A 22554-nucleotide genomic window follows, 5' to 3' on the forward strand; every position below is an offset into this window, starting at 1 on the left:
CTGATAGTGAGAGCAATGGGTCTGTTGTCACAAGCATGCAAACAGAGGTAGAAAGTGTGGCCAAATTCTGATCTAGGATACATATTACAAATCCAGAATAACTCCATCAGCTTTAGATGTACTTGGGATGACCTATGATTTTTATTTCTAGAACAGCCTAGCCCTTCCTATAACAGCGATAACAACTCTGGAACCGTCATCTGGCCAACAGCTCATCTTCATGAGAGTCAGCACATTGGCTCGTTTATCAGCATTTACAATGTTACAAAGTAGTGCTGTGTCTCAATCAATCAATTATCTGATGCCAATTCTGAGCCACAGAGACATTTATGTTTTTTAGAACTGTTGTGTTAGACACTGTCTCTCTGTCACATCTCTTTCCTCAAAATTAAAAAGGTGAAATCCCTCTAGACTCTATACAGACTCCAGGTTTGCAAAACTGTAGCAGGTCAAAATAAAGTTCATATCAAAATGCAGAACAGATGATTTGCACTTCTAAATCAAAAGCCAGTCTTAGTTCTGTACTGACTTCAAAAGAAATTCTTGTGCAAGTCAAGCGAGTGGGATTGAAACCCAACTAGTAAAGTTACAATACAGCCATACTTATCTCATTTCTTATGTGATGCTACATAGTAAAATTACCTTTTTCCTCCTCTGCCCACTATTAGTGATCTTATCTGGAGTGACTCCAAGATCTGCAAGAACTTTAGCTATGCCTCTAGCATCCACTCCACAGTTTGGTGCCACATTTGTTTCACAGCGTCGATGTACATTCATCTTGCAAACTGCAATGAAATGTAAAGTAATACAGCAAATTAAATACTACCCTGGCATACATTTCTCTTACTTAAATCAGACCTTATTGGACCTACCCATAACTTTTTCAAATAAATATAATTTCAGTAGAAAAATACTTAAATGGATTTTCAGTGACACTTGAATGCTAATATAAAATTATTAACCTGGTTATCATTCTTCTGCTATGATAATGCAGAACAGTGCTTTCATACAGTACCCAGAACAGACACAGGAACAAATGAACATATCTAATGATCCTGTAAATCCTAAATAGAATTTGAAGAACAGTCATACTGACAGCACAACATCAATTCCTTATGTATTACTGCTTCTTACTCTATTTTACTCAAGCAGATTAACTCCTAATGTAGGTAGGCATAAACCTCTAAAGTTTTAATAAAAGTCTTTGGCAGTGTTAGACCCTCTCTTTCTTTAGATGGCAACCTATTTACTAAGCTCTTTCTCTTAAATACCATCTCCTGAAACTAGCATACTAGCAAGAGGGAAAAAAGGTTACATTGCTTCCAGGTTATGGGGCAGGGGGGGAAACATAGCTCCATTAAAAATAGCATAGCGTGGATTTGTTAGGGGCAGAGGCCATATTTTATCTTAGACTTCACTGCCCTCTTGTGGAGAAAGGCATAAAGCAAGCAGAACTGCAAGTGTAATTAAATACTAGATTTGCGTTCAATTGCTCAAATTCCTCACTTCATTACTCTTTGGAGAAAAAAAATATTAAAGTATGTATTTATAAAGTTGCATTTCATTATATTGTTCATCAACAATGCTTTCACTGTATAGGCCCTAAAGAAACAAATCACATTTGCCTCAGACTGTACACAGGTACTGTATCTGCAGCAGTAACCACACGCTTCAGAAAGCAGGTGCTTTTCCTTTTCAATTACGTTTTAGCTCACGACCAAAAAGAAATTGCTACTTGGTATTTTCAGTACATGTATATTCGGTGACGAAAGCTCAGAGGCAAGTAAAATGTTTGACCTAGGATCAGTAACTGCACATTGAGGAACTGAAATGCTTGAAATAAAGCAAGTAGGAAAATTTTGTACAGTCCAACTTCACGAACATATTTTGTAAAAAGCAGCAGAAGAATAAGCAGTGAAAAAACAGAAGAAGAAGAATAAAATTTTGGAATACACTTTTCATGGTGTTAATAACCACACTGTTGGGCAAGCAAGTACATCTCTGAAGAAGGGAGCATTGTTCAGCACTTGTTAAGAGAGAAAACAAAGCATGGAGAAAATGACATTTCCAGCTCAGGTGAGTTCTAGATTTCATGCAGACCGTACTGCATTTTTATAGGCTCTAGTTTTGTGAACATGGAGAAAGCAACATAGGTGCTCCAAACTATTGTTTCTAGGCATCTGCTACACAGTAAATGCATACATATGAGAAATAGCATTATTTTCTACAGTTAAGAGGAAGTGAACCAATATGGTACGTGAGAGAATATGAAAGTGAACTAATATATTCATTATGTGGAGAGATACTATAACTCTGATCAAAAAACAGAGAAAAAATCCCACAGGTTTAATTGAAAAAATCTTTTCTGAACATATCTCTACCATAATTAAGATAGCATTTGAACAAAATCTTCAATAGTAGTAAAGTAACAATATTTAGAATCTAAATTTTATCACTGTTCACTAGCTAGAATCATGAGGGAAGGCCTGAACTTCAGAACACACTCACTGGGCATCACTTTACCATGAAAGAAATTTCTTCTTTCCCTTGCCACTCAGCAATCTGTGACATGAAGCACCTATAGTTATGTCTATTCTTAAATACTGCGAAAGATCTATTTAATAGATTACATGTTTATACATACATATGTGACTCCATGTTTCTGCTGTTGAGAATTGTACATAACATGATTTTTGTATTTACGATGATGGACTTACTCATAAAGGTGTAACAAAATGAAAATGTTTATAATTCCATTAGGTACTACTTTCTAAGGATTACAGTCTTCATAACATCATTCCCATCAACCCACTAACTAGTAATATTTTATTCACTATTTCTAAAATATTACTTTCCTTTGCAACTGTTTGTACTGTTTTCTCCCTTTTTAGAATAAATTGATCTGCTTGAAACAAGGAGGTATGGAACCAACCATTTCTGTTAGCTAAAATGACATGAATGCACCTTCCGGCAGTAACTTCACATACAGTTACTGTACAGAGTACACAGTCCTTAAGCTGCAGAACTAATGAATCCCTTGCTTTCTGGAATAGTGGGGTTAGGCAGACCATCACAAAGGATGATTTAGCAAGATATCAGAATACTTCATCTTCCGGATAGGGGCGCAGAGGACTGGTCCTGCCTAGCCTAGCCAATACATAATAGTAATTTTTGAAGGTAGTATTAAAGGGAAAAGTAGTTGGAATAATGATGTTTAAAAGGTTTAACAACCATCACCACAAACCTTAAAAACACAAAAGGCATATAAGCCGAAGCGATGTAAATTGTCATGCTCCCAATTTTCTGTCAACTTCTAATTTCCTATGTGGCAATAAACCTACACAGCAGCGAGTGGAAAATCTGTTTCTGCACCTCTGTCCTCTGCTTCTGTTATTGACTGGTGTTGCAGACAAGGTAAAGGAACATTTTCTAACCATGACGGCAATCCCTGCAGCAGTCCGCTATTTACTTTCTATTCATTTCTGTATGTGCTGGCAAAGACAGAATCACTTGAAGTCTTTCCAAGTCTACTGCACTCATGAAGCGAAAGAAAAGCTCTGAAGTGGTAATCCTTACCTTTGCATTGTAAACCTTGTCTCAAAAGACCCCAGAGCAATGAACCACAGTGGTCACAGAAGGTGGGCACTTTGTAATTGTGAATGCTGAACTTGTGAGGCATGTTGACACTGAAGCGCTGGGATCCCACTTGCTGAAAAAAGCAGAACACAGCATATTTCATTCTAATTAATTTCTTTATAATCAGTGTACGCCAAGGCCCTGTTATGTTTTGAAACCACACAGAATTCAAACAAGATGAAATAGGTCTGTGCTTAGATGATGCTCTTTACATTAGATATACTCCAGCTCCAGAGTTGTTCTCACTACTTTATTTGGGGAATAGAGGCGGAAGGGCTGCTGTTGTCCAAGTGATAAAGACGAAAGTCTCCTTCCTAGTACTTCTGGGAACAACAAATACATAGCTATCAGGAAAGATCTCTTAATGTGGAAGGCAAGGAAGTCACTCCCAATTGTTTTAGGCGCAGGAGGTCGAACTAATACAGGACTAAGAAAGAGAAACATATCATAACCCCTTTACCTTGCCATATTCCACTCTTCTTTAGATTATGAAAATGACAATGATAATGTGTCGTGTTCAGTCATTCCAAGGTATGATTACTTACTAATTAAAGGATGTCATTGATAAGTTTTTATAGTGGCCACTGCATAACAGGAGATTTATTTCAATGTTTTTCCTTCCCTTGCCTATTAGCACTGGCTTCTCTCCAGTGATCTAGTACCCCTTCTAAACAATGAGAGCATTGTATCAGCAAAACATACAAGTCTCCACCAGTCTGGAGCCTGGGAATATAAATCTATGCAAGATTTTGTATCTTCCTGCAGGTACTATGCAAAAACAGCACTAGCCATACACAGACCTTTATCACAATCCTATACAAGCAATCAAGCTTCATCTGGAAACTACTGGTTGTGAACTAGATATTAAAGAATGCTTCCACTATGAAAAATGGTAGTGAATTGCACAGGAAGAATCAGATCAGTTAATGTCTTGGTCAAATTCATATCAGAGGTGAAAGAGCAGCTTAAAACCATCATTACACACAACTCTGATTTGTAATTTAAAACTAGGCTTTTTCAAGCATACAAATATAGGTTTTTAACAAATAAAACTAAGAAATGTACTTTTTCTGCATGGCAAAGGAACTGGGATCACCCACAGACTACCTTGCCTAATCCTATGGTGAAAGATAGCGAGCGTTCATTAGCTTGTCTGTTAAAAACAAGCAAACAGAAAACTTCTGTCTAAGATAAAGCATTCACTGGTTATAGCTGAGGGATACAACTGTTTAAAAAAACCACCCATAAAACGCACCCCGCTCCCCAACTGTCCCCTATCACCAAAGCCATAAAGGGATAAAAGCTGATGAGTCCAAGGCAGCTGAACACAACAGCAGTCACATTGCTCCCTGGTGTATGACTGTCCACATTAACAGTAATTTCCCAAGCAAGTCTAAAAGGGCCATCTTAGCTGAGACAGACCTTTCACTCAAGTGAATGGATTGTTTTATTTTCTCTCCTGATCCAGAGCTGAACGTGTCATTGGCAGATATATTTACCACCCTGACAGTATGGTGCTGAAGGAAGGTAATTTCATTGTCAGGTGATCATAGAATCATAGAATGGTTTGGGTTGGAAGGGACCTCAAAGATCATCTAGTTCCAACCCCCCTGCTGCAGGCAGGGACACCCTCCACTAGACCACGTTGCCCAAAGCCCCATCCAGCCTGGCCTTAAACACTTCCAGGGAGGGGGCATCCACAACCTCTCTGGGCAACCTGTTTCAGTGCCTCACCACCCTCACAGTAAAGAATTTCTTTCTAACATCTAATCTAAATGGACCCTCCTTCAGCTTAAACCCATTATCCCTTGTCCTGTCACTACACTCCCTCATAAACAGTCCCTCTCCAGCTTTCCTGCAGGCCCCTTCAGGTACTGGAAGGCAGCTATAAAGTCTCCCTGGAGCCTTCTTTTCTCCAGGCTGAACAACCCCAGCTCTCTCAGCCTGTCCCCATAGGAGAGGTGCTCCAGCCCTCTGATCAGCTTCATGGCCCTCCTCTGGACTCTCTCCAACAGCTCCATGTCTCTCCTGTACTGGGGCCCCCAGAGCTGGACGCAGTACTCCAGGTGGGGTCTCACCAGAGCGGAGTAGAGGGGCAGGATCACCTCCCTTGACCTGCTGGTCATGCCTCTTCTGATGCAGCCCAGGACACGGGTGGGTGATGACGTCATTTATTTAAATGCATAATAACATAAAGCACATATTGTGTTAATTCTTTGACAGTCTGGATACAGCCTTTGTTGAGGTGAGACTTTGCAAGCAAATTCTGGGCAGTCTTTTATGTTGATGCAAGACACTAAACCATATTGCCTATCCTATCAACTGCTAAAGACTCAGCCACATGAAATGCAGTTAAGGGATAAAGGGTCCCATAGTGCTTCTTTTGAATTAAAGTGACAAAACTCGTCATTAACTCAGAAATGGAGAATATTAAAAATGGAGTGGAAGGAGCTCGCTGAGACTTTAAGCATTAGAAGTTATAAAAAGTTTACTAATTGGAAATAAATTGCTGTATAATAATTCCCATGTAAATAAAACTGTTATGGTAATCTGTCATTCCAAGTAAATGCTACATCACAAGACAACCAGAAGAGCACAAAAAAGTTTATAACATTTATTGATTAAACAGAGGAGATGACACTACTTTGAACAGATGAAAGACAGAGTTTAATCTAGAAAATTAATTTTATAAACATTTACCTCATCGTGAGTTTCCTGTTTTTTTAAGCCAGCACACTTCGTTATTATAAGTTCATGGCATCTCTTGTGGACTACACAAGTGCAAACTATAAACAAGAAAACAGATAAAAGAATGAGTTTTCACGAAGATTGATTTTAAAGCAAAAGACTGAACACAGAAGACTAGAAATGCTGAGATTTGAAAGGCTGCAAGTGACTGGTGACTTGGTGACTCCCATGATGTAAGTCTGGCTTACAGAGGCAGAAGATAACGGACTTTCGAGAGACCAATGAATTTTAAGAGAACTAAAGCATATCTGCCAAAATCTCAGTATGCAAAACTACAAATTACTTTCTGAAAAATTAACCACAATTTTTCTCAGTTTTTACATATTTGATTTCTTTGTTTGCTAAAGTCCATGATCTCCACATTATATGAGATACAACGGCAAAACCAATTCCTGTCTGAAGAGCTTCCAGAAGAAAAGATAACTCACTGTAAAAGTCAAAGAACGGAAAAAACAAAGTCAAACATTCCTTCTGCAACACATTATCAGAAGTTGATAACAGTAAAATGTTTCAGGAGACAAAAATGCCTTGTCAATATTCATACTGATTACTTAATCAATAAATAACATTTGCAGATATAACAGGTAAGATTAAAAATTGCAAGGTCTATCCTTCAAGGTCATTAAGTAAAGAAAAAACCTTCAGGGTGAATAAATGAATTTAATTTTCTTCTAGCTTTTGCCATTGTTGTACGAAAAAAAAAATCAGAACTCAAGGAATCTCTGCTGTATGTTAATACAGTAATTCTTTGCATTCTTGCATTTATTTACAAATATTTAGTTGCATTTTTGCATTTATTTATTTACAATGAGATTTCATCAAGTCTTTTGTAACTGAAAAAAATCATCACTAACTTGATTATTTCTATTTGTCAGCTGAGAAGTAGAAAAACATCATCCCAAGAGGTGACTGCATAAAAAAATTAAGAGTACAAGATACTGAGTTGAAAAATGGAGCTGAAAAGGAAGCACTTCTGCAGTCTTTGCTATAACCTTCTCTAACGATGACCTCTATAATTATCTCATCTATTTAATTACTGTCTTTGCAATTACCTGGCATTTTTAAACAAAGAATCTTAAGCAGAATAAAGAATTCACAATTTTAAAATGCAAGAAGTGAAAAATGAAGACGTCAACATCCACAGATATGCCCCTTGAGTTGGATGTGCATCAAGAGATAACATCACCGAACAGCAGATCCTAGGTAACTGTGCCCCTACCTCATACACACTACCTAAGACCAACAGTTTTGAAAAACCTTACTGCAACTTACTGTAAAGACTGTAGCTTTGGTGAGACAAACTTATTCTGATCATCTTGTGCTAAATTCTCAGCACTGTACATATACAATGCTTGATGAAAATATCTTATTATTTATATATTATACATATAATACACAATACATATATTCAAACTGTCCCCCCTGTAGATTTTCTCTTACCTTGACATTGGTATCCCTGTTTTCCTATTACACCCCTGAAAATAAAACAGTGTGTTACAAAACGAAGAATACATATTTTTAAAAATGAAAAACATTTTTTCCTCTCTTTACTGGACACGCACAAGTTTAAAAGAATAGCTTCTTATAACCAGTCTTCTGATAACTGCATGCCTAGACTCAGATCAGTTCAAAGTATGAACCAAATTTCAGCTGCTAAGAGGTAACAGGTAGGACAATAGGCCATGAAGGGATTCAGAAGTAAGATATATTTACTATAATAAAATAGGCAAAGCCAAAGGGTACATAGAAAGGGAAGCCACATGCTGGCCAAATGGTTATCAGGCAGGCTTCTAAATAGACAGAAGATTGCATTTGCCAATATTCTTGCCTGAAATCATCTTAGCTAACCTAATCTGCAGACATTTCTTAGAGGACTGTAGTTCATGTACAATTCACATTGTTCCACATTAGGACAGACTGATTTATTACACACTCTTAAATATTAACTATGGATCACATCAGATCTTACATGTATTAAGGTGCAAATCAGTATGTCTAGGTAACTTTGGAAAACATCAATACAATTGCTGAAAAATAACTTATAATTGAATGCCTCCACCACTTTTCCCTATCTGAAAACTGTGAATACTGAAAACTAATATAAACCATTTCTAAAAGTGAGTTCTTGACATACACTGTAATAAGGAAGACCTGTACACTGAGGACCCAAAACCCTGGATCATTAGAAGTCTAATATTCCCATATTCCACTAACTTCAGTAGGACGTATTGGAGCTTGGCATTTCCTAGGAGGAAGATGGTGATACTTAAGCACCTAAAGAAGAATTCGGTCATCTTGGCAAAACATAAAGGTCTAATATTAGGTCTAAATCTCCACTTAGGCACCTACGAAACAAGAGACTGGCTGTCTACCTAGAACTTACAGTGTGTACTAGACAGGAAAAAATTGAACTTTGTGGCTCAGAGAAGAAAAAAAACACAAATACAGCAAATTCTAACATTCGTGATGGAAGTTTAAGTCTTCTAATATCATCTGCAAAACTGATGACAGCTTAATATTAAAATGAACAGGAAAAGAACTACTACTCTATGCCAGTTACATTTCAGCAAAATGGGAGGATATGATAATTCCTCAGTTCAAAGTCGCAAAGAAAGCAAAGTCATACCATATAAAATCTCTGCAGTGCGAACAATATGTTGGTTGTCTAAGATAGGTGGCCATAAACTTGTGTCCATTAACCTGATGTACTCTGCGTCGCACAGCACCCTGCCGCTTTCTGGGGCGCATACGTTCCCGGAACACACGTTCTTCATTGTCTTTGGGTGCTGAAACAGAGGAAAAACCAGTAAGCACTGGCTGTATCAGACACAAATACGGAAAAACTCAAATGCAATTAAGTAAATAGACGCTCTCCAAAACTAAAAATAATCCTCTTTACCAAGCAATGCAAGATAACTTCCCTAAGTTGTTGGTAATTTTTTTTCCTTTTTTGCCTCAGCTACTAAAGGGCAAGGGCTTTCATTGCCTAGTACAGGAACTTCTATTTGTTCTAAACCTTTGTCTTTAAATTCATGCCAAGCTGGGAATAAGCCTTCTGCGCTTTATCACTATCAAGAACACTGACAATCCATTTAACAGTAATTACACAGTTAGATTCTCCAAACAGCTCAGACTCATCTCATTTGATCTTCGGGGGGGTGGGGGGGATCCACCAAAAAATCCCAACATTCCCTGGTCCCCATACACTCAGAAAGTGCTGACAAATACATAGTATCAAGCAGAATAAAAATTTCATCCAGAACTGATTACTTTCTAGAATTCCTGATTAAGATCTGAGCTTCAGGCTCTAATAATCCACTTTGATACTAATACGCTTTCAGCAAAATGTTCAAGGGAAGGAAGTTGTTCCTCTTAACCAATTCCTGTTCAATTGTATAAGAGATTTAATGTTAGAGGAAGTAAAAAAATGAAGTTGATATATCTCAGAATGAAAAGCTTTGGAAATAAAATCCTCCAGAGTGCATTGGGTCTTTTTTCTCAAGGCTTTATTTTGAAAAGTATCACTAACACTTCCGTAGTATTCTGTATGCATGAAGCAAAAGCTGAGGATGAAATAGCAATGAAGAACAGTACACAGTTGTTAATGAAAGACAGATTTTACAAGCATTCCTTGAGCCACTTGTGTCTTTGCAAAATAGAACACCAGATTAGGAGGGGATCACATTCAGTCATCCATTGCCAACTGCATCTATGCACTCACATTTCAAAGTGTTATATGCACTGAAGGAGTATTTGACACTTGTCATTCTCTGAATTTCAGATATCCTGAATCATTACAATGGCCTAAAGATGCCAAGTTTGGTCTGTTGCAAGCTTTTCTGTACACGAATGAGTTCTCAATGCAACAGTACAGTACTGAACAACAACACAAAGAAAATTAAAAGTCCAAGAAGAACTCAAATCTATAATAGTCTCAAATTCTTTTACAAACACTTAAATAAACCCTATTTTTGAAGGTTGTAAAATTAAAAGATATTGATTTAGGAATTCCTAGAAAATGGTCTTAAATTAAGCCAATGGATGGATATCCTGGGAAAATTCAGAGCACAGACCCACGGAACAAGATAAATTTCTTTCACTGCACAGCAAGGGCTAAAAGCCATGACGCTAGCAAATTCATTTATGAACTAAAAAGCCCAAGCTCCTTACACATTAACACCTTACAAAAACGTCTTGCTCCGAGTTGGGTTTCACCCTAAGAAGACACATCTGTGGGATGGCCAGAATGGTATTACTTTTCTATTCTATGTGAGTTCTCAGTAAATAAACATCGACTTACACACAAAGCTACCCCTTATATTTATGCCAAAGACCAATCAGAAAGTAATGGCTCTAGGTCACCCTTCAAGAAAGAGATAAGGAGAACCAAATAGTTATCAATTATGTTTAGTTTTATGCATTAAGCACAACACTGATGTCTAGTAAATACCACAGCCCCTCGAGAGAAAGACTTTTCCACAGAGAATATGTAACAAGTAGGTGGAAATCCTACTAGTCTCCTATTTCCAGCTTCTGAATGATATATTGACTTTACAAAGCTGCTGGAAATCTTTTAGAAGTTATTATTATAGGAAATAATTCTTTATTGACACAGAACTGTTCTTTTGGTTATCATCCAGATTGTAGAATTTGCTAAAGTAGGCAGCCTGCATGTGAGAAAGTTAAAATTCCACTCTCCTGGAAAGGGTTCCCAAAAATTATCTGCTTATATGAAATGAATAAGATATTCTGACAGTGTACAGTTCACACTTGACACGGTAATCAGTCTACAATACCGCTTTTCTTCTTTTTTCATCTTAAGAGTAATTCTTCAAAGACAAAGCACCTGTAATTTTACAGAAAATCCTCTTCTTGTTTTGGTTAGATAAACACAGTATCATGTGTTTGGTTTTTTGTTTTTTTTTTTAACAACAAAGTCTTACAACTAATTTTACTGTATTGCTGTCAGTTCTATATATACTACTGTTATGAAATTCCATTTTTCATTTACAATATTTATAGATGAAATTCCATTTTTCATTTACAATATTTATAGTTAAAATAAAACATGAAAACAGTGCCTTTTTCAGAAATGCACTGACTTGGAAAAACAGCTACAAGTAATACACCAATACTGAAATTATCAGTTGAAATGGCAGGCCTCGATTCTCAATATAATTTTACACAAACAGCATCTCTCTATGACAGAAGGATGCTCAAACAGCTCAGGGAAATGTAGTTTTCTTGGTCTATCTTGGATAACATTGGAGGTCCTTTAGCCAGTTCCCCCAAAACTGTCTCTCCTGTCAGTCTGCTGTTCCACATTTATCACTAAAGACTAGCACTTCGCCAAACCCATGCACGGCATCCTGCTTTAGTGCTGAACTGCACAGATGAGCTGCGTGTCCAAGAGCAACGACTCCCCAGCCGTGACTCTGCCTCCCCGTCACCTCTCATTACACCTGCGTAGAGTCCCCACCTTGTCAGTCGGCAGCAGTACTTGTCGGGGGGGGCTTGGAGTAGCATCTGGCATTACAGTGCATGACTTGACACCAGCTTTCATTAAAGCAGACCAAGACACAAGAGAAATTAATTTGCTCATGAGCTTTATGCTCAGTTTACATTAAGATAGCTAGCTCGGTCACTGTTACCCAAGAAAAACACATAGGCAATGCTTTTGCGCAGTCCTCAAGCAAAACACTGCCATGTCTTGCACGATTCACAGCACTGTTGTGGACCATGGGCACAGAACCAGGCACTAACTTTCGCAGGTGACTCAGAAGCAGATGATCACATCTGTGCTGGCTCATACCCAGGGCTGTGAACCACTCATTTCTAGTAGTGACACAGTCTTATGTTTCAAATTAAAATCCATTTCTTTCCTATGAACAGCCACACTAGAGATGTTCGTTTAACTCTCTCACAACAGCTCCTTAGAAAGGGAGCTACACTGCTCTCCCCAAACTTCTCTCATTGTTTGCAAGCAAGAAAGCAGAGATCACTAAATGCCATCAGGAAACAGGGAGTACTTAGGGAACCCCCCCCAACGTTTGTGTGATACAGTCAACTAGCGTTTTCAAGACATACTTTAGAAAATATGGGCATCCCAAACAAAACTGGCCTTTAAATATATTTTAAAAAGAAAAAGTCTTACAGTGCTATGTGACAGATTCTAGAAATTGCCACTATTTCTACTAAATAGTCACACAGGGTTATCATTTCCTCAGTAAAAGCTGTTTCTTTACGTAACGTACATTCTGTTCTCTGCTTTGATTTTGAGTCCTTCAGCCCTTTATATTATTGAGTTTATATTTTTAATGCATTTATTTAACTTTCATTTTCAAAAGAAGGAATAAGAAAGGCTCATGATAATTTCCAAGCGCTCTAGGAGAATACTGTCAATGCAGCACATCGAGTTTAGGCTTTATATGATGGTACATGAGAGCTAGCAAATTTAGAACTAATTTTGTCTCAAAACTATACCCAGTAATGCCGCTACTACTTTTCATTGCAGCCAAGAGTAACTCTGAGTTATTTGGAAAACAAGAGCATATAATTGCTTTCTTTTATAGACTGATACGTACATACAAACATATTGCCTACAATTTCAAAGACTAAAAAGACTTGCAGGCTTAACTCCAAGCTCCTAGAGAAATGTTACAGAAGTCAGAAGTATTTGACATGCAAAATTGCACGAAATTCCTAAATACTTGCAAAACGGATGTTTAAATGAATCGTCTGGAACTACATTTAACACTGTTAATTGTGTAGTATCTGTTAATAAGATATAATAATACAGAATAATTCTGTATTATAAGTCAGAAGTTAAAGGATAAGAAAGTGACACATAATATGCAGCAACCTTTAAAGGGGGCAAGCTTGGAGGAAAAAGACCCAGTACATCAAATAACAAAGGCTGGAACTTGTCAGGTCTTATTTCACACTAAAATGGTTTCAGCATAAATGAGAAGGTTTCAGTGTGGAGCACTAACTGCAACAGGCAGAATTATCCTGTGTAGCAAATTGTGCCATTTCCATTTCCTTATCCTCTACACTGCAAGTACTTACAGAATTCTGACAACAAACAAAAAATGGAAAAAATATGGCAGAAAAAAGAGAGAGACTACATACACAAAGAGGCTTTTCAGCATTTGCTATTGCCCAGAATGCCAGTTTCTAAAAGGGAACATGCTGGGCACCTCCCTTAATCTGGAGGGGATTGGCATCGAACAGTGACACTTTGGGGAAAACACACCCTAAATTAAATGGCTACTGCCCCATCAAAGCCAAACTGTAGGCCATGTACAACGCTAATACTCGCAGCAACAGGTGTAGCTGCCAGGTAACCCCATGCAATAGAACACCGACACCTCCACGGCACTTCTGGCACAACGTGCTTTTCACCGCGGGCAACTCTTGGGTCTTCATGTTGCTGTCTTCCGTAACTACAACTAGCATCCAGACAAACCAGCTGGTTTAACGCCAACCCTTAATAATTACAACAGAGCCTAACTGAACAACAAATGCAAAGGAACAATGATTGTATTGGTGTTTTATTGCTGGGGATTAAAATTAAGATGTTTTGTATCATATTTAAACCCAACCACTTTAACCAGTATGTATGTACTGAAATAGAGCTTTTGGTTTAGCACTATGAAACATCTAAAGGGAGGAAGGATATTGAGGCAGGAGAGGTAATTTGCCTAAAGTTATGTTGGAAAGTGAGAAGGGGCAGGAATAATGTCCAGCACTCCTCGGGTTTCAGGATGGAATGTAACCAGATCATTATGCATCAAAATTAGGTCTCAAAGGATTATTCCCAAACTCTACTTTGGGCCTCTACAGTAGAAGCATATATACTGTCATCAAGATATCTCCAGGCAGAAACTGTTACAGGATTTTGCCTTTAAGGCTTTAAAAAAAAGCTAAACATCTCCATATACTTATATTTCTATCTCTTTTTAAAAAGCCTTGCTTAGTAGTAACACATACAACAAATTAATTTTGTAACTTTGAGATAAAAAATAGCAAGGTAAACACGAAAATATAATTTCATAAGGCTGTTACTGATAAACACAGAAATTAATTGGATAGTTTACCACAATCATAGAGAGAGTACACAGTTTTTCTATGTCTTTTTCTACAAGTATAATATTTCCAGACTATTTCTGTAACAAGGAACACACACAGGGATTTTGCTTACTGTATCTTGATCTGCTTTCTTTAGGAAAGCTAACAGGTAATTTCTTGTTTAATAGGAGAAGAATCAGATTCTTAGATAATGCTATATTGTTAAAGAAAACAAAGATGATGAGTGTTACGAGAGAAATGAAAAAAATGATCACAGAATGGGCGAGTTTTAGAAGAGACAGGTGTCTTGACAAGCCATGTCTGTTAAAATGAGCTAGTTACTGAATGCATTGAAGAATAAATTGCATTTTAAAGTATATTAAGCTCAAATATGGTGGGTGTCTTTGTAACATTATGGCCTCAGGCTCATATTTATTTGCCTTCAAACACACGCTCATCTTTAAATGCTTAAATTCTTGTCTAAAAGAGAGATTCTGCCCACATGTATTTAAAGACTTCCCTTGAAACGCAAGCAGATAAAAGTGATTGGGGTTGTGACACGCACACATTTTTGTTTCAGGGCTTGTTTTACTCTCCTTTTTAAAAAAAAAAAACCAAAAAACACCAAACCTATAAAGCTATCCAAATGATTATTTACACATGGTTCAAACCTTCTCTACTTAATTATTATCATGAACACTGTGTTGGGTTTGCGTGGCAAGGTTTTGGTAGTGGGGGGGCTACAGGGGTGGCTTCTGTGAGAAGCTGCTAGAAGCTTCCCCTGTGTCTGATAGAGCCAATGCCAACCGGCTTCAAGACAGATCCGCCGCTGGCCAAGGCCAAGCCAATCAGCGCCTCTGTGATAACATATTCAAGAAAGAGAAAACCAGTTAGAGAGTGCTTTTGCAGCCAGAGAGAGGAGTGAGAAGATGTAAGAAACTCTGCAGACACCAAGGTCAGTGAAGAAGGAGGGGAAGGAGGTGCTCCAGGCACCAGAGCAGAGATCCCCCTGCAGCCCGTGGTGAAGACCATGGTGAAGCAGGCTGTCCCCCTGCAGCCCATGGAGGAAGGGTGAGGGGGTGTAGCGATTCCACCTGCAGCCCGTGGAGGACCCCATGCTGGAGCAGGTGGAGACACCTGAATGAGGCTGTGGCCCCTGGGAAGCCCGCGCTGGAGCAAGCTCCTGGCAGGACCTGTGGATCCGTGGAGAGAGGAGCCCACATGAGAGCAGGTTTGCTGACAGGACTTGTGACCCCATGGGGGACCCCATGCTGGAGCAGTTTGCTCCTGAAGGTCTGCGCCCCGTGGGAGAGACTCACGTTGGAGCAGTTCGTGAAGGACTGTCTCCCGTGAGAGGGACTCCATGCTGGAGCAGGGGAACGATGAGAGGAGTCCTCCCCCTGAGGATGAAGAAGCGGCAGAGACAACGTGTGATGAACTGACCGTAACCCCCATTCCCCGTCCCCCTGTGCTGCTGAGGGGGGCGGAGGTTGAAGCCGGGAGTGAAGTTGAGCCTGGGAAGATGGGAGGGGTGGGGGGAGGTGTTTTAGGAGTTGATTTTATTTCTCATTCCTCTACTCTGTTTTGCTTAGTAATAAATAAGATGAATTCCCTCTCTAAGTTCAGTCTGTTTTGCTCGTGATGATAATTAGTGAGTGATCTCTCCCTGTCCTTATCTCGACCCATAAGCTTTTCACTGTACCTTTTCTCCCCTGTCTAGTGAAGGAGGGGAGTGACAGAGCGGCTCCGGTGGGCACCCAGCCCCCAGCCAGGGTCAACCCACCACAAACACATTCATGAGCTCACTCACAGCTGAAGGGCAATGGTAACTCCCCACATCCTTTCAAATGGAAATACTTTCACATTCAATTTATTTAATAAAGAAAAACATAAAGTCCAGTAGTACTAAAGAGTCTCTAAGATACCGAAGGTCCAATTGCAATTTCAGCACACAGAGAAGTCCAATTTCGTTTTCAGAAATGTCCCAGCCTTACTGGCTGGTAATAATTTGGACCAAGTGTTCAAAGCCAGGAGCACGGAGCCTGGGACCGAAGTGACCAGGTAAAGCGCCAATGCTGCCCCAGCTGAGGCCCATCCGCTCTGCTACAGCAACAGAGGATTAGTTCCCATCCACGCTCAAGCAAAATTCTCCTTCAAATGACTTGGAGACTTTCCTTAAGAAAGCCTTCAAGACAAGCCCTCACAAGTTTCTGCTCTCTGTCTGCAAAGTGCCCACAGAATTAGTGACAACTTACACGAGCTTAAGGTACTAACGACATGGAATTACACATAGTTGTCTTCAGATGATCATACAGCCTATTTCGATAAATCTAATATTTAATGAACAGATTTCTGTTTTACACCAACTGTTGATTGGACAACTGGTAGGGGATAGATATAAACATAGGGTGCTACGTCCATTTTTCAGACCCCTGGGGGCTCACACAGATGACAGGGGTACCGACCTCAGCTTGGAGGGTGAATGTAGCAATTCCTATAGATAAACAGCTGTCAGATCCACAAAGTAAGCATATCAGAGACAGTTTCCTCCTACTTCCTCTCAATTTCTTTATTGGTGGTATTTAAAATTCAAGACTTTAAGAAATACGGTATTCCTGAAATAAAGAACTTGTAGTTACAATTTTCACATAACTTGCTTTTTCCAAATAAAATGTGCTAGAAATACCACAGGGAAGTTATTGCTACATGACAGGTTTTCTGAAAAGTCAATTTCACATCTCAAGGTTTTTAAAATAAAATTTCAACTTGCAAGACTTTTTCCACAAGACAGAATTTAGAGCTTTTTCAGTTGGAAAGGAGATGTCACAGACAACAGGACAAAAAAAAAAAAAATCAATGCAAACTAAGGTTATTTTGGTCTTCCAGTGTTATCTTTCAGGAGGAACAAACAGCCTCACTCCAAACACAATGCCCTTATGTTCAGTAAATCTGCAATTGAAATTAGAGAGGTGGAAATGCATTCTACATATGGTAAATACTAAAGCTATTATTCAGGAGAAAAATCTTACTCCATGGAATGTAAGGGGTCTACTAACATCATAAATAGTAATGTAAAATAATAATTTGTAAAATGTACAAGTGTCCTCATTTTGGCTGGGCTAGAGTTAATTTTCTTTCTGGAAGCTGGTATAGTGCTGGGTTTTGGATTTAGAATGAGAATAATGTTGATAACACACTGATGTTTTTAGTTGTTGCCAAGCAGTCAAGGACTTTTCAGCTTCTCATATTGCCCTGCCAACACGAAGGCGGGGGGCACCCAAGAAGCTGGGAGGGGACACAGCCAGGGCAGCTGACCCAAACTGGCCAAAGGGATATGCCATAACATACACTGTCATGTTCCATTTACAGCTGGGTGACTTGCAGAGCAGCTGGGAGTAAGAAATTGTGCTGTTCATTGCTTCTTTTGTATATATTATTATTATCTTCCTTTCTTTGTCCTGTTAAACTGTTTTTATCTCAACCCACAAGTTTTTTCACTTTCACTCTTCCAATTCTCTCCCCCATCCCACCAGGGGGAACAAGCAAGCAGCTGCGTGGTGCATAGTTGCCAGCCAGAGCTAAACCATGACAAACAGTTTTTGTGCCATAACTCGAAATGATAAACTTACAGGAAGAAAATTAATTTAGTTTGTGGCAGCGAGATTCAGTTCATGCTGACACAGTATTAGTAAGGAACAGCATTAGTAGCCTGGTGTTAGTATTGATAGTGTCATGTCCTGACAGGCTAACAAGGTACAATATCTCTTATTAAATCGACTACTTACTAAGGCTAAATAAGTACATGATCTTTTGAATGAAAAAAATACATATATAATACGACACAACGTAACTATGATCAGACCAAAAGCCATCCTTGGGACTAGACTTCTCTACCCTTATTGCTGCAAGTCTGCAAACATGTCCTGCAATGTGATGGCAGCGTGCTCCTTAGAGCAAGCCCAGCCACTTGTGGGGTACTGGTGTTGATCAATACTCTGGTGACACATGCTCATATTGACTGCCCTTTGGCTGTCTTAAAGGAAAAAAGAAAAATGTGACAAAACATCATGGTCAAGGCTGCTGTGGAAGATGAACTTTCAAAGTGGAGTACACATTCACATTTATTTTAACCGAGCTCCAGGCTAGGGAAGTATCTGCAGGGTCAACTGATCTCCCTGCAGGGTCAACACCTGAGCTGCTGGCCTTTGTCACTTCCTGGAAAGGAAATGGTGGTGTGATGCTAAGAAGGAAAACAAGCATTGTGAAAATTTCAGGACAAAGCCCATTTCTCAGAGGTAACTATTAAACCAGACAGATCCTGAATGACAGTATTTTAAGCTTGTGCTTGTGATAGATCAGAGAAGTTCAGCAGTCTTTTTCTAATAGTTGCAAAAGCTACATAGAGCACGATGAAAGAAAACCTTGTATGACTAGGCTTTCTGGTCTTTCAGAAGAGTTGTTTCATAAATATGTTTTCAACCCTGGGTTTGTTCCTTTGCCATAGAATAACAGAAGCATAACTGGTGGGCAACTAGGAGATGCCTGAGCCCAGCCTCCTGCAGTGCGGAAGAGTCTCATGTACTTCAGGCATCCTCAGCTTCCATTTTTCTGATGGTTCTTGAAAGTCTCCAGCGAGGGAAATTCCACAACACACTTGTGTATCTTGTTTCACTACTCTGGCAGGCAGGCCGTTTTGCTAATAGCCAACCTAAATCCTTTTGCACTAAGTTATGCTAGATGAGTGAATGGCAACCCGAAAAAGCAAGTTTTTCCTAGCACAGAAACTACTGAAGTATCTGTAGCAAGACATCCATTATCCTGTTGTATACCATGCAAAAGACCAGGGGCTGGGGATGGCCAGAGACACAGCAAGATGTCACAGAAAAGACAACTGTAGAAATTTTGCATGCTTTGCAGGCCACAGCAAGGCAGAAGCTGCTTTGAACCTAGCAGGTCCCCATGGACATCCCAGTCACATGCTAGCTGCAGAAAAGCCGTAATATCTGAAGGTAAAAAGGGGAATGAAAACCACTTCCTGCCTTTAAGCTACTAAATGTCACAGTCGTCTTATTGATTCCATTTCCAGATCCCCCTCTCGATAGCGACATCTTGTTTCCATCCAAGCTTAGAAATGCATGTAAAAAAGCTCCATTACACTAAAATCTCCATATTAAATCTTATAATTCCATGTAACCACATTAAGGACCTACAGTGCATAACCTACACAAGTCAGAGAAGATGGCTTTCAAAGCATAGTTTTATAATGGTTATACCCCTCCCAAAGCTCAAGTCTGTGATATACATTACATATGTTCAGGTTTCAGAGTGCTTCACAGTGGCAGTGAAATCTTATTACCTACAACTGGGAAAGGCGCCATTCTGAGGTGTCACCATTGCAGACATTAGAAATACATAAACTTCAGTAAGTTTACTTTGGAGGAGTGATTCTTTTTTGCTTTTTAAAATTTTTCTTCATTTGTTTCTCAATAAAGTGCTAACTACTTGCTTGTATCCTCCATGGGGCAGAGGGAGGTCACTGCAGAACTGCTTGTGATTCAAAAGAGCATCACACAGCGCCTATGTAATAACTGAAAAGGCAGAGAAGATTGCATAGCAGCTCCTTTATCCCAAGCAGGAGGAATCCTTCCCATTAGCCTGACTGATTTTGATATAAATTAAAAAGCACTGAATCCTCAATACTTCACTCAAAAAATGCTCAGGAAGGCCAGAGGGAGTTTCAAGGGCAGGCAAAATGACAGTGCTATATTAATATTTCATTTACAGACTTCTTATACTTTCAGATAATGGCAATGACTTTTTTTTCCACAAATTAAAATAGAGGCTGTAAAAACTTGAAGTTATTTCTCCCCAGCAGTATTAAAGTTGTAAGACACAAAGTATCTGTACCTTCATGTAGATAAACCCATTGATGAGACTGTAATGGTTCTGATAAACTGAAGAGAATTCAACCCTAAGCAGTAGGATTTGTTATTAGAAATAACAAGTGAAACAATCATCTTCATAGCTATTGTTGCCAAATAGTTCCAGGATGCCTTATACCTGTTTTCTCACTGTAACTACAATAGCTTTGTCTGCTTAGGCAAATAATTTACTATACTATTAAAACCTCAAATTATTAAGTATTTGGAAAGAAATCTTTCAATAGTGAAACAAAAAAGCAAACTATTAGTATTATTTCAAAATAACTTAAAAGGCTCCGTTTTCTGAAGTTGATACTTAGGGTTGTCCATACAAACAGTATCTAGTCACTGTGAAATTATTTCTTGTTCTTATGACATACTCTTGGTAATTTTTTGAGTTAGAGAATGTACCATAGTATCTCCATACATGTTAGAAACAAGCATCTGGTTGTCACTGGAATCTGAAATCCTCTATGCCAGCTCTTTATCTGGCCAGGAAGCCAAACCTAGTAAAACTTTGGACCAGTCTGCAGGAACAGCTGGGGGATTGGGATGTCATGGCTTCACTAAGGGCAAACCAAGCCTGACAAATTTGGTCTTCTACGATGGGGTTACAGCATTGGGGGTTGGAACTAGATGATATGTAAGGTCCCTTCCAACCCAAATCATTCTATGATTGAAACATGCTCCAAGACAGCCCCACCACCGCAACCTGAGGCCCTGGGTCTGCATCAAGGAAATCCTGAAAGCCTCCTCAAGGATGGCAGCCAGTCAGAATGAGATCAAGCTTTCCAATATAATCGTAAGCAGTTTTAATCATGTTTCTCCTTTTGTTTCACCACTTTCACCAATTCTTTTGTGAATTGGTTCTACATGAAAAAAACACGATATACCTTTACTCTGTAGTGCAGCCTGCAGGACACCCAACAGGTAACAGAGTGGGTCCTCATTTGAATTGCACAGATAATTTTTTCCTTTCTCGGATGGAGAGTGTAGGAGTGTACAGGTAATCAACCTTTGCACTTCTCATTTCTCACAACTCTACTGATGTGAAAGATATTAGTGTTACGCATCACTTAGAAAGGACTGTTCTCTAAAGCAGCTGCCACCACTTTTCCCTTTTTGACCCAATATATAACCCATAACACACTTTCATTGGTGTTTCAACATGTCACTGCTCTTTCTGGTTTCTATGTTTTACTAAGGGCCGTATTATGACAATCCTGTCACCCTCTACCAACATCCTCGTCTTGCCCATTTCCTAAGTGGAAAGTTCTTGCAATCATTTGTAAGAGACAAAATCATCATCATCAGAGCTCATTCCCTCTTTTCATTGTCTTTCTTGCAAACGTGGGAGGAATTTTTCTTATTCTGATACCCCCCACACGCACACAACAAAAGCTTAATTAAGAGCGTCTCTGACTCACAAGCAGTGCTATTAAAGCAACTCTCCCATCTATGTCTTTCAACATTAAATATATTATTACTAATTTCCATTCAGAGAACAGTAATAGATACATTATGTAAATCCTGAAGTACTCATATGATTTATTATCAGCATACTACTTTAAAATCCCAATTTAGCAAAGCATTTCTGGATATGGCTATGTGAAAGAGCATATTCACTGTGCCATGGATTTCAAGAGAAATCTTCCAATATTTAAAGCACTACTTACCTTCCATTCTAGAATTTAATTCTACACATCTATTGCACAGTAAAAATGGAAACATGTGCTAAACAGTATGTTCTTTCTCCCTGCAGGGCTTATGGGCACAGCATCATGAGGTAATCGCAAATGGTGAGTTTGCATATTGTCAGTAGAGCCTGAATGTGTTATATAGGTTTTTACTGGAGGGGGATTGGCATACAACAGTGATGGCTGCTAGAAGCTTCCCCTGTGTCCGACAGAGCCAATGACAGCTGGCTCCAAGACAGACCCACCGCTGGCCAAGGCCGAGCCCAGCAGCCATAATTGTAGCGCCTCTTGGGGGGTAACACAGTTAAGAAGAGGGGGGAAAAAAAACCAAACCTGCTGTGCAACAGCAGTCAGAAGAGAAGACTGAGAATATGTGAGAGAACAACTCTGCAGACCCCCAGGTCAGTGAAGGAGGAGGGGCAGGAGGTGCTCCAGGCACTGGAGCAGAGATTCCTCCGCAGCCCGTGGAGAAGCCCGTGGTG

At 39.2% G+C, this 22554-nt stretch overlaps 1 protein-coding gene and 1 long non-coding RNA gene across 2 annotated transcripts in view; one reads left to right on the forward strand and one right to left on the reverse strand.

Moving 5' to 3' along the window:
* The window catches only part of PRKCE (protein kinase C epsilon), a 300359-nt gene that overhangs the window by 105304 nt on the left and 172501 nt on the right, over positions 1-22554 (reverse strand). The window contains exons 3-7 of the mRNA XM_075749068.1: positions 9011-9170; positions 7825-7859; positions 6337-6422; positions 3577-3709; positions 643-785 (exon numbers count right to left, since the gene is read on the reverse strand). Coding sequence (XP_075605183.1) covers positions 643-785; positions 3577-3709; positions 6337-6422; positions 7825-7859; positions 9011-9170 — 557 coding nt within the window. The remainder of the gene's footprint in view (positions 1-642; positions 786-3576; positions 3710-6336; positions 6423-7824; positions 7860-9010; positions 9171-22554) is intronic.
* On the forward strand, positions 15298-15971 carry LOC142601303 (uncharacterized). The gene is made up of 3 exons (XR_012834905.1): positions 15298-15409; positions 15512-15747; positions 15793-15971. It is a non-coding gene; the product is annotated as an uncharacterized LOC142601303 (long non-coding RNA).

This window comes from Balearica regulorum, chromosome 3 (genome assembly GCF_011004875.1).
Source record: "Balearica regulorum gibbericeps isolate bBalReg1 chromosome 3, bBalReg1.pri, whole genome shotgun sequence".
NCBI lineage: Eukaryota > Metazoa > Chordata > Aves > Gruiformes > Gruidae > Balearica > Balearica regulorum.